The 13,096-nt window shown below is 57.7% G+C and overlaps 1 protein-coding gene across 2 annotated transcripts in view; it reads right to left on the bottom strand.

Moving 5' to 3' along the window:
- B4GALNT4 (beta-1,4-N-acetyl-galactosaminyltransferase 4) overlaps positions 1–13,096 on the bottom strand; it is a 140,869-nt gene that overhangs the window by 57,051 nt on the left and 70,722 nt on the right. For both annotated transcript variants that reach the window (XM_050952789.1, XM_050952790.1), the window contains exon 2: positions 6,079–6,194. In XM_050952789.1, coding sequence (XP_050808746.1) covers positions 6,079–6,194 — 116 coding nt within the window. The remainder of the gene's footprint in view (positions 1–6,078; positions 6,195–13,096) is intronic.

The raw sequence follows: 13,096 nt of genomic DNA, 5'->3' as shown, positions 1-13,096 counted from the left end.
TGGAACAGCAGATCCAAAGGCAGCGCAGCTCAGGGTATCAGAGATAAATGCCTTGGAGGGAACTAACGATGGGAGAAGGAGAGATCTTCAGGAAACATAAAATGCTCTGAGTCCTTCCCCTTCCCTTTGGATGCCAGTGGTTTCTTCTTTCATCCTCGCCCTCATTCTTTCATCGCCTCCCACTTGGCATTCTCGGGGGCTTCTGGGAGACCCCAGCAGCTGGCCATTGTCCTCCGAGCCTTTGGAGCACAGATTCATGGATTCCAAGGCCAGAAAGGCTCATTGCAATCATCTGGGCTGAGCTCCTGTATGTCACGGACCAATGCACTGCCCCAGAATAATTCCTACAGCAGAGCTTTCAGGATAACCTCCAATCTGGACTTTCAAAAGGCCAGTGATGGAGAATCCACCATAAGCCTCCGTAATTTGTTCCAGAGGTTAATTACCCTCGCTGGTAAAAACGGACGCCTTATTGCCAGGCTGAATTGTCTAGCTTTAACTCCCAGCTGAGTGCACAGCCCCTCGTAACGATGGCCTGGGGGTAAGTCTGTCTAGACTCACCCCCCAGTAACCATGCAATTGCTGATACTGGCCCCTGGCAGGCTGCATGCTGCAGGTCTGATTTAGTTACCTGGGCATCTGCGGTGCTAATGACGGCAAAGAAAAATGGACAGGAGGGAAAAAATAGCATCCTGCTCTTGAGTGTGACAAGGAAGACGAAAGCTCCAATCAGCCCCTCTCCAGAGCTCTCCCTGCTCCTGACACAACCCACCTTGGGGGAGACTAGGAACCCTTGGGCCGTCCACAGGCAGCACAAAGATGGGCATGGATGGGGAGAAGTGACTTGCACAAGGTCACTGAGCGAGTCCCTGGCTGCATCCATCTGATAGCCTGCATCTCCCAGCTCCCAGTCCTGCGTGCCAGGTACTAGCCCATGCTGGGCTCCCTGCCCTGCTTACGGAGATACACCCACGCAGGTGCCAGGCATTTCACAGCTGGGGATGTGAGGAGTGGCAGTGGTGCCCTGGCACGGGGACCCAGACGCAGGAAGATAGGAAGAGCGGAGACCTGAAGGAAGTAGGGAGGAGGAGAAAAGATGGAGAGAGGAGAGGAAAATGAAATACTGGTGGGGGTGTCCTAGTCTTTTAATCTGTGTCTGTTCAGCGCCTGGCACAGTTGGACCCTGATCTTGATCTGGGCCTCCATGTGCTACTGGAATTAATGATACTGAGCTATTCGTTATTTGTAGGCATACCAAGAGCCCAGGCTGCCCTGGGAGCCCCATCACGCCAGGCCCTGTCCACAGCACAGTAAGGACCAGACAGACATGACAAACCATCCCCAGTTTACAGATGGGGAACCGAGGCACAGAGACACTCAGTGACTTGCCCTGGGACACTCAGGGAGTTTGTGGCAGAAGTGGGAATCAAACCCAGACCTCCCAAGACCGGCCTTCCTCTCCAGCCCCTGCTTGTCCAGAGACCCTTGTTGCTGGGGTACAGTGAGCAAAGGTTCCCTGAGCGCACCGGGACACGGAGGCCGGAGGGACCACGCAAGAGGGCAGCCCCTGGAGACACCAGGGAGGGCCACTTCTGTGGCCAGCAGGGAAGGAAACACGTACATCACACGCCTGATCAGAGTGTGTGGCAGCCAGCGGAGACAGGCAGTGGCAGATAAATGCTGTAAACAAAGAGGAGCCCATTAGGATGCGTGGCACTATGGAAGTAATTAGCAAACTTTGTCTAAACGAACTAATTAAAGCCCCAGAGGAGGGGAACAATGTCCTCTGAAAACGTGATTAGACAGGCGGCATAATTAGGCTTTGATTGTTTGAAAGGAAGAATTCCTTCCGCTCTGCTCCCGTGGAAAGTTTGCCCCAAATTCCAGAGTGGCCTTTAGAAGATGTGCTGCTGCGGGGACGGGGTGGGGAGGAGGTCTGAAGTTGTCAGCGCAGGGCAGAGGAGGGGGCAGCTGGTACTAGCGCTGTCCAAGTCCCTCCCATGCTGGTTCCAAAACTTAGTGGCACTTCCGTGCCGATTTCTGGAGGATTCGCTGGGGTCCCCGGGGACGGTGAGAGCTCCGCAGTGCCACAGGCTCGGTGCCCCCCGTCCTGTGGCGCAGGCCCTGGGGGAGGGAGGGAGGGAGATGACGGGTGGGATCCATCCATGTGGCACTGGCACTGGATTGATAACACACCAAATGGGGGAAGCCGCATCGACCAAGCCTATTTCTCGCCATCTCATCACTGCCTAGCGTGCAGCTGGCTCTCATTAGCAGCACACGGTTGGGAAACCCAAATAAATGGCTCTCTCCACTCCCCAGCTCCCGCTCTGGGGTGGCTGAGCTGTAGCAGATAAAAGCTTCTGTGTTCCCTGGCACAGCGGGGCCACGGTGGCTCTGAGCCACGGCTCGGGAGAGAGAGAGGTTCTGCCAGAGGAGGGGCTGGGCAAAGGCAGCCCTGCCTTACCCTAGCTATAAGTTGCTGCCTGTGGACAGCAGCCTCTGTAATTAACACGCCACCGAGTTTAAACTGCTCTGGGCTCCAGTTTTCCCATCTCTGTTTATTTTAGCCTGATTGGTTTGCTTTGGATCCAGGGAGCTATTTCAGCCGTGGTTGTTTTTCTTCCCAACCATGGAACTTTCCCCCTCCCTGTACTGACAGAGGCAGCAATTCACAGCCGGGCTCCCCTGAGCTGGCCGCTGCTGCGGGGACAACTCTCCTGTTTGCTTACAGTGCTGGTGGGAAGATGGGGCGTATTATGTTCAGATGGGGCAAGGCTCCGGTGATCTGCGAGATGCCCCTCCTGGCCTCGCTTGGGGGGCCACCACCACTGAACTGATGGGACGACAGAGAACAGGCAATGGGGCTTTGCCTTGAGGCAGCCCCCCTGGTACAGACAGGCTCCACCATTACAGCCACAATTACAGCGAACCTCCACTTCAAGCAAGCCTTAGCTCCACCAGCGCCAACAGCCACTCGGCTGCGTTAGCGGGGGCATCAGCGCAGATACCCAATGGCTGGAATGGGGCAAATCCCTAGGGTCAGCCTGCCTTTGCTTTTCAAAGGGGCGTGTTGGGTTCAGATCAAAGCAGGGAGAACCCCAGGCTGGCTGGGAAAGCTGCAACCCTCACATTCCCACCTGCCTCCCACAGGTTAGTAGGGCCTGCCTGCAAAGCGGTTTGAGACCGTCAGGTGATGGGACAAGAAACGCTCATAGGATTTCTGCTCAGGAATGCCCTAGTGGGGCACCCTACCACAGCGCTGCTTCCTCTCTGGAGCCCGGCTAGTGCCATCTGACAGGCTGCAGCTCTCGGGAAAGCACTGGCGACCTTTGCAGCCAAAACCAGGGCCACGCTCTCCCCTAGTGGCCCTGTGTCCGCACCCAGCTCAGGAGCTATTTCAGTTCCCTCGGTAACCCCTGCAGGAGTCAGCCACCTGATTTTAAGCCAAACCTCCTTGAGGGGCTGGGGCAGAGAGAGCCAGGGGCAGGAAGGGGCCCATGCACAGCACCCGATCTATGCTCTGGAGTTCAGTGCGTGTGGCTGGGGAAGGGCAGCACCACACAGATCCCTATGCCAGGGGCTGCAGTGTGGCGTGAAGAGCTCTGGCCGCAAAGTGGGAGACATGCAGGAGCCCTGCTGCCAGGCACATTCCGCCTGCACAGAACAAAGGCAGGCACAACGCCCTTGGGTGCTGGCGGGGCACAACCCACGGCTGTAACTACTGCCCCCTCTTACCTGGGCTTGCTCAGCCGCTAACAGGGGCCAGAGCTGGAGCACCTCTCAGTGGCCAGAGGGAAGGGTGCAGCTGCCAGCACATGAGGGCTACGGGGACTGGGGACGAGAAGCAGCTGCCCAGGGCCGCTGGCTGGGTCCCGCTTAACAGCTGCCTGTGCTCCAATGATGTACCTAAGCCACAGAGAGGCTGAGTGTTCAGCTCTGGCCTCTCTCCATCCCTCTAAGGGAGATCAGCCATTAGTGTCCCAGGGGTGCTCCCCCCGCCAGCAAGCATGGGACAGAGAAGGGTGCCGAAGCTGCTTCCATGGCCTGAGACCAAGCAATGCCCAGGGCCGTCAGGGCTGGTCCTTCCTCTCTGAACAGCACAGAAGGGGAACAGATGCAGGCAAAGCCTCCGAGGGAAGGGGAGGGGTCAGGCAGGAGGTGATGGAGACAGCAGGGCTGGTCAGGGTGCAAAGGGTGAGGGGAAATCGCTGGGATAGACCACGCCAAGCAGGCTTTCCTGCTGCCCCGACTCCAGAACACAAAGGGGCATGCGATTCAACAGAGGCGACACATGAAATATGGCTAAAAGGAAATACCTCTGTTGTGCCATTTATCAGAAACCTGTGGGACTCCCTGCAGCAGGGCAAGGCTGATGGTTTGGAAACCACTTAGGAACATCTGACAGAGGTTTACTTTGTCTAGCGGATACAGCAGGGAACTGGGTGTCCGGACACCTGGGTTCTATTCCTGCTCCCTGGCTGACCTGCAAGTCTCCGCTTGTCTGGGTGTGTCAGACAGGATGCTACAGACCCACTTTAATCATGGCAGCTCCACGTGAAGGCTGTGCAAAGGGAAGAGGAGCAGGCTCGACTTTTGTACCAGGATCAGCATTTCAAGAGCTCTCAATCTTCATGCTTCAGGGCAGCAGCTTGGCCAGGAAGAAACAGCCTCAGCCTGATTTGTCCAGATTAGCTGCATTGTGGAGGGAGGTGCGGTTGGCCCTGGTATTTAAACCACCTGGAACTGGCCTCTGCTGAAGATGGTCCATTGCTCTGTCCTGTACTTCTCACAGTCTGCAGTTAGCTGGGGGCTCCAGCTACTGGCCCAGCGCAGGGCTCCATTGGCCCAGGTCTCTGCACGTGGCATGCCAGCCTTTCCACATCCTGTGCTAATTGCTGCCACATGATCGCCATGCCAGTGCTGTTGCTGTTTCCCTCGCATCCCATGGCTGCCAACGCCTCGGGAAAGGGGCAGCGATCGGTCAATGTCACTGTTATCGTAGTGAGGGGAAATGAAGTATCACTGTCAGGCAGTGAAATATGAGCTTTCCCTCCGCCGGGCTCCCACGCTGCCAAGCCTGGCTTGGAGCCTGCCCGAGCCCTGATGGCACGGTCCTGGAAGAGCGAGCCAGATCCAACGTGCTCTTCGCGCTGCCCGGCTGCCCCTGGCGATGGGTGCTGCACGGCGCGTGGTTGCCAGGGCCGGCCCTGGGAAGTGCTGGTGCAGCAGCTGCACCCAGGTACCCGCCAGCCCCAGAGGTGCTGCGCTGTCAGGAGCGGCTAACTGTCAGACGACAGCCAGGCTCTTGGTTCCGGAGAGTCCAGCAGGAACAGGGCCACGTCCAGTTCAAGTCCTCGCCTCTCCTCCCAGGCTCCATCCGATGGACCAGCCCCAACGCCTTCCAAAGGGGCAAGGCCACCTGGAGACCCAACCCCGCTGCCACACCCCTCCCAGCTCCCCACCTCGTGTTATTTCCTAGGGCAGGCCGACTCCCCTGTGCCCTGACTGGCCGAGCGGGGCTCTTCCCCTACTCTGCCCTTTCCAATACAGTGATGCCAAGGGGGGGCTGCCCTGCACCTCCTGCTGTGTGCTTGCCAAGAGGGCTCCTCATGGGGCCCCCCTGGACAATGTGGTGGGCGTTCCAACCCAGGGATCTGGTCAGAGATCCCCACATACATTGCTGGGGAGATGGACCCATACGGGCCAACACACACACCTCTATGTGGCTTCCAACAGCACAGTCCCTTAAGAATGCCTGTTTTGTACTCCCCACCAGGGCCATCCTGTGGGCTGCCCCAAACTCCCACCATGGGCTTCCCACCAGGGCTATCCCCTCTCCCTTCACAGGGCCCCTGCCCCCCTCAGGGCGCCCTCTGGGTCTGAGCAGCCCCCTTTGCCAGCCCAGCTCCAGGGGCAGCAGGAAGCCATGCAGGGCGATCCCAAGGTGCATCAGCCCCCTCCCCTGGCACGCACATGGCTCCAGCCCCCAGGCGCCTCCAGCCCAGAACCAGAGCCGCTAGGAACTCACTTCCCATTTAACAGAGAGAGAGAAAAGACAGGCCAGCCTGTGATTACCATCTGCTCATCCTCCCGGCTCTCACTGGAGTCGTCAGCCTTTCTCTGCTGAGTCGCTGCCCGGGCCCCGGCCACACGCCTGCCAGCATCTGTCACCTCGCCCAGCCTCTCGCCATCTGCAAACAACAAACAGATGCAGTGGGGGTGCATGAGACTGCAGTGCCCTGGCCGGCAAGCCAGCACCCACCCACCCACCCACCCACCCACTCACTGCGGCCCTGGGGAGACAGGAAGGGGACTCTGCCCTGCAGCGCAGTGCCACGGAATGCCAAGGTCTGAGCTACCAGCACCACCACCTGTATCAGTCGTGGGCTCAGTCCACAGCCCTGTTCATAGCCAGGGCCAGTCTGTCCCCCTGCAGCTGCCACTTTCCTCCCAGCACCACAGAGAAGACCTGGCTGACATTTTCAGACTTGGATGTCACATGGAGGACACCCAAACCAACGACTCGATTCTCAGAGGCACTAGCGCCCGGGAGTCCTGCTGGCCACAGGGGCCCATGGAAGGGTTAACTGTAGGCACCCAGGTTTGAAAAGCAGAGCCCAAATCTCTAATGGCAACAGGGCTGCTGTGACGAGGCTGGTTAAGATGCTATGCCTTGGCTTGGCCGTGCCCAAGAAACCCAGTCACAGAGGAGCAGCGTGGTTCTAACTGCGGGGATGGCATGCGGCGCTGTGTATCCAGCAGGCACCAGGACGCCGGATGGGACGCTCTCCCAGAGTCTAACAGGGCAGGGACCATCCTTCCATTGTGGGTCTGTACAACGCCTTGCACAACAGGGTCCTGGCCCAGGACTGGGGCACTCCTAGGGGCTCCCGCAATCAAACAGCTGGATCTCACTTCACCCCCTGTGGTGCTCCACTCCTTGCACCCGCAGGGGGTTGGGCCTGGCATAGGCTCTTGTCAAGTGGCTAAGAGAATCCAAGGCTGCCAGTTAGGAGTGAGGGTCTGAAGGAACTGGAGAGTCCTTAGGATAAGAGGGAAGGTTCTCTCATGGATCGGTAACTGGTTAAAAGATAGGAAACAAAGGGTAGGAATTGATAGTCAGGTTTCAGACTGGAGAGAGGTAAATAGCAGGGTCCCCCAGGGGCCTGTCCTGGGACCAGGGCACTCTATTCACAAATGATCTGGAGAACGGGTAAGCAATGAGGTGGCAAAATTTGCCGATGATCCAAATTACTCAAGAGAGAGAAGTCCAAAGCAGACTGCAGAGAGTTACAAAGGGATCTCACTAAACTGGGTGACTGGGCAAAACATGGCAGATGAAATTCAGTGCTGGGCAATGTAAAGTAATGAACTTTGGAAAACATAATCCCAACTCTGCACCACCTGATAGGCTCTACCTTAGCTGTGAATCTCTCCTCACATGGACGCTGTTCCAGTCCCCAGCATTTCTGTTGCCCTTCTCCGCATCTTTAACAATTCCAATAGAACTCTTTGGTGCTGGGGCAACCAGAACCGCACGCAGAAAAGCTACGTAGCTCACACCCACTCTGAGAACTCAGGGGCACCAGTGGGACCCTGCACCAGGATCTATGCCACAGGCAGTGGTGCCCCTTCTCCATCCACCAGCAGCCTCCCGGGATGCTCTCCCCCACCCGCTCAGCAAGAGGCACTGGCACCAGAGATGCTCCCCAGCACCCATCCACCCCAGCTCCTTGTGTGACTAGCAGATAAAATCAAATGACATGTGCCTGGGTGCCCAGAAGGAGCCCATGAGGAGGCGCTAGCTAGAACCAGAGGCAGCTGAGGGAAGTGCTGTGACACCTTCAGGGCTGCTTCATCCGTGACCTGCAGCATCACCTGGGTCCTCAACTCAGCTCTGCCCAGGCACCCCAGGCTTGACCTGCAGCTCCCAGTTATCCCAGTCCTGGGCCCCACCCAGCTCTGCCCATGCACACCAGTGCTGACCTGCAGCCTCTCAGTTATCCCAGCCCTGGACTCCACCCAACTCTGCCCAGGCACCCCAGTGCTGACCTGCAGCCCCCTCCTCACCCCCAGCTATCCCTTCCCTGGGCCCCATCCAGCTCTGCCCAGGCACCCCAGCTGTATCTTGCTACTTCCTCACCCCATGGCTTTGCCTGTGGCCCCCAAACTGCCCCCAGACTCCCTGCTATTTCAGTGGTGGCCTCTGCTGAGCACAAGCTGCCAATTAAGTTAAATGGGACCAGGACACACGTCAAGCTGGGCCAGGCCAGGATGTGGTCTTGGGGCTCTGGGAACTTTTGCCAAGTTCTGAGATTATTTTTGGGTCAGAACTGCTGTGTTCCGACTGCTCTCTGCAGGCGAGGTCTGAGCTCAGTGGATACCACAAATACCTCCTGAGACCACCAGCAAGGCTTGGGCCATCAGCTTAACCCAGCTGCCCTGGGCTCTCTCAGTGTTTGGGCTGGGCACATGGAGGGCACCAAGAGCAGCAGAATGCAGGACAGGTGGCAATACCCAGGCTTGACTGAATTACATTCAGTGCCCCGCCCAGAGCAGCTGCTGTCACCTGCTGGCCCTGCCACAGCCTTGGAGGGGGAGCCCCCGGCACCTGGGACGTCCTGCCTCACATCTGACACTGCTGGGGGAGTATCAGGGCCAGGTGATGGCATGGAGCATGCAGCCAGGATGGGGCTAGTGCAGGAGATGGAGGGGGCCAGCCCAGGCAGCATGGGGCAGACGGCATGTGTCCCCAGGGGCTGAGCACAAGCCCGGAGGGGGGCTGCAGGGGAAGGAGCTGCCCTGGCCCCGGGAGGCATGTGCCTGGCAGACAGCGGGGCTGGCCCTGGGGCTGGGGGCACTGCTCTTGGCCAGGGCTTCCTTCACCACAGCTGTGCTGAGCAGCTCATCAGTGTCAGCTTTAATTACACCTAAGGCAGCCCAGCCTGCAGCCCTGATGTAAGAGCAGGGCTGAGCTGCAAGCTCCTGGCTCCATGGCTGAGCACCCAGCCCCAGAGATGGGGCCCCCGTGCACCCGGCTGGCCAGCCCCCACCTGCCCCACAGCACTGCAGCACAGGGAGGCAGCACCTGTTCTAACACTCCTGTTTCTCCCCCAGCTATCCCCAGCAAGGCAAGCAGCAGATTCCCCATCCCCAACGCCCCTGGCTTGGCAGCATCCATCACCCCCCGGCCCCAACACCTTGATATCCCAGCCCCGACAGCCCTGGGGGTGGCAGGAGTGCAGGGCTCGGGCTGGGGCGCTCACACAGCCCTCGATACTCCTGTCCCCTGGGTGCAGGACACACCCTGCATGGGCGACTGCCACAGCTGCCCCCACACCCTGATCGCTGAGGTTGAGTGGGACAATCACAGCCCTGCCTGTAACCCCCTTCTGAGTGCCCTGCACTGGGAAGTTTGCTCCACCCTGGAGACAGTGAGAGGGGAACATGTTTCTCCTTCTGTCCCTTGCGTCTCATTCTGAACCTGAGAGGCTTCAAGGGAGAAGGGAGCAGCAAGGGCGGTACATCAAACCCACCATGGCATGACAGCCACCACACTAAGCACATCGGACTCTAGAGAGAGGCAAGTGCAGCCTGGGGTTCGAAGTTCTCCCTTCCACTTCAGTAACGAGCCAAATGAAGATGACACTGCAGATCGGCTTGGGGCTAGAGGGGACAGGGCCTGTGGGATCCCACGGGGCTCCAGTCCTTTCTGATCCGCTTCCTTCCCATCCAGAGGGGGTCTCCTAAACCGGCTCCCATGCCCAGCGTCAAGACAGAACCCCAGATGCCATCTAGGGCCACACCTTGGGCACCCGCCTTGACCCTTAACCCCAATAGGTGCAGCCTGTGGAGGCAACGCTTGCTTTCCCAGCATGCCACGCTCCACCAGGAGGCTGAGCATGGCTGGGTGGGGCCTGTGGTCTTCATGAGTCCCAGATCTGCAGCAGAGATGGGACTGAACCAGAATCCTGGATCCAGGCCCCCTGGGGCCTATGGGGACGGTTGGATCCGATGCAGATGCGGCTCAGGTCCCTCCCTGGTTCATGGGGCTCCCTAGGCAGCACTCACTAGGCAACATGAGTAGCACTGAGGAGGGGGATCTGGACAGCGTTTTTCAATCTGCAGGCGAAGGCTTGGCCACAGCAGCCGGCCCGGCTCTGTAACTGCAGATTGGCAGGAAAGAGCTCTCCTGCAGGAGCCGAGTCTCTTTGCCAGAGAGCCCCCATCACTCAAGCTCACATTTACCACATGTGAAGGAGGGAAGGACTCAATCAATTGCTCCGGGGAGGAGGATGCTGCAAACACAGCTCTCACTCATGCTAAGTGGCCTGGAAAGGGCTGTCTGCTCTGGGCATCAATCCTGGTCTAAACCCCAGCCTCGGAAGTGCTGGGGGAACAGCAGAGACTATCTATGAGCCGGGGATCCATGGGGGGCTACTCCCCCCCCATTCACACCCAAAAACCAGACAAGCCCCCAAACTCTCTCTGAAGTGTCAAGGCTCAGGCTTCACACAGGAAAGCAGAAGCTGCCCACCGTGTCTCCTCTCACCAGCCTGGGTGGGGCTGGAGCTCCATCCCACTAGATGTGTGTCTAGCGGTCAGATCGGGGGCAGGACTCTGGGGTTCCAGGCCCAACTCTGCCACTGCTTCCACTTAAGTGAGTGACAAAACAACCCTTGGCTTGTTGGAGCGGAGAGCTTCGAAGCAGGCTCTCAAAGGAGCCCGGGCCAGGTGTCCAGTTCCCAGAGCGTCCCTGACAGCAGAGCTCTCAAACTGCTCCGTGACAGCACGGCACGATAATTATTTCCAGGCTAAAAATTTCCCTCCAGCACTTTTTTTTTTTTTTAATACTGATCCTTCTGCTCTGCTGAGCAAAGGGAGGTTTATAAAAGTCTCTACTTACAGCATTACAATAATCTGCTTCCCAGGATAACATAGCAGGGATTTTGAAAATGGATTAGCTGTTCACTAATGCACCCTCCCCACCCCCCGACCTGTGTAACTGACACCTCCGAGCCTTTCCAATGAACAGGAAGATCTGGAACCCAACCAGGGTCGCTAGGAGGGGGAAATGAGGGCTCACGACGGGCAGGAGGCAGGGGAGTGAGGAGTCTGTTTTCACATAGCAGAGCGGGCAGAGCCAATTGTGGAATTGCCTGGGTGTTTTTGCGTACAGGAACCATATGCGGCGGGTGCTTAGAACCGTGATGGCCAACATCAAGCTGAGTTTGATGCTCTGCTCCATGAATGCACCCAATGGGGAGAGAACTAAATGGCCATAAACAAACAAGGGGCGGGGGAGGTCATTGGAAACCAGCATGAGGGACCAAACAGAAAGCACCAAGTTCCCACATGTCACTTTCTCGCTCAAAGGTTCAGCTCCCCTGCCGCCCTCAGAGTCACATCAGCCAGCTCTACCGGCTGCAGCCAGGCCTCACTGCTTTCCACTCCCCTAGCCCCTGTCAAGGGCGCTGGACCAACCCAGCACCCATCAGGGCCCCGTTCCCCGCTCTCCTGTGCCTCTCACAGCCAGTCAGCTGCCCCAGCTCCCAGAGAGCTGGACACTGCCACTTGCACCAGAACCAAGGGCGACATCGGGCACCTGGGAACGAGGGATCAAGCCCAGCGGGTGTCACTGAGGGTGCGGCTAGGCCTGCAGAGCCTGGGGAAGACGCCCTCAAGGATCCTGCCCAGCAAAGGTACCGGGAGGAGCGCAGCTGAACAGGGCTGACCCTCGCTGGGGGTCCAGTTCAAGGGCCGGGCAGAGGTTCAGGCAGGCCCATATCCTGGCAGCATTGGTCCTGGCAGGCCTGCTCTGCTCTGGGAGGAGGGGATGGACAGGCAGAGACTCCTTGGCTGCTGTAGGTGTGGGCACTGCCCCAGCATCCCACCTCCAGGGTTAGCGGAGCATCAGTTTTGTGGGTGAGATTCCCTGAGTCTGGGCGGCAGGATCCCCTCCTGGACTGTACAGCAGGGAGCAGAACAAGCCTGACTCCCCCACATCAACACCAGGCCCCACACGGGCATGTCTACACTGGGAAAAAAAAGCCTTGTGATGCCAAGTCTCAGAGCCTGGGTCAACTGACTCAAGCTATAGGGCTAAAAACAGCAGTGTAGATGGTGGGGCTCGGGCTGGAGCCCACCAGGGGGAAGGGTCTCCAAGCCCGAGCAGGGACGCCCACATTGCTATTTTTAGCTCTGTAGCTCCAGTCCCGCAAGCCCCAGTCAGCTGACCCGGGCTCTGAGACTTGCTGCAGTGAGTCTTTTTCTGCAGCGTGATGATGGAGTCTCCTGTCGAGTTTGATGGACGGAGCTGCTGTCAGTTATTGCGGGTCCTGAGATGAGACCAAAGACCAGTTTCGGTCCTGCAGCCCCCATCTGCAAGTGCCACAGACAAAAACAACTGTAAACGAATATGCACCTCGTACGTCTTTCCTTGACTGCAGCCATGCACCAGCTCTTGAAGCCTTTCAGTCCACGGTGGCAGAGCGGCCACCATCGGGTCTCGTAGTGGGCTAAGGGCTCCCGGGTGTTGAGGCCAAAGCTGCAAGACTGGAGGTTGGCCTGAAAAGTGTCTTTACAACATTTTCTTGTTCTATTCCGCAATTCTCCATAAAAGACGCCCTTTGGAATTATGCCATCACACATATAACCCACATGAGCGCATGTCTCAGCTGCGTGCTCCACATGAAAGCTTCTATGCTGCTGATGTGACAGTACTCAAGGACCTCAATGTTTGGAACCAAAATCTGGCATTCAATTCCCATTATCCACCGCAGACATCATAGGCAGAACTGGGCCAAGCATTCCATGTGGCGTTGATAAGCAGTCCACGTATCGCAGCTGTAGAGGAGTGGGGTGACGATGGTGGGGAAAACATTTTTTTGTAGTCTGACACCATATTCATTCCAGAGACGACCCGGATGTATTACAAAGGCTGTGTTGGTTGCCCCAGTGCACTTCATAATGTTGCCAGCAATCACTGCATTTTATGAAACGACACTGCCGTGATGAACTAGGAATGTTCTTAATGTTTTCTCTGAATACTGTGTTGGTGCCTCAGTGTCCCCTAGGCAGTTCTTAAGTATCT

The sequence above is a fragment of the Gopherus flavomarginatus genome, chromosome 5, assembly GCF_025201925.1.
Source record: "Gopherus flavomarginatus isolate rGopFla2 chromosome 5, rGopFla2.mat.asm, whole genome shotgun sequence".
NCBI lineage: Eukaryota > Metazoa > Chordata > Testudines > Testudinidae > Gopherus > Gopherus flavomarginatus.
The sequence above is the reverse complement of the archived record's forward strand: the minus strand, read 5'-3'. Positions and strand labels throughout refer to the sequence as shown.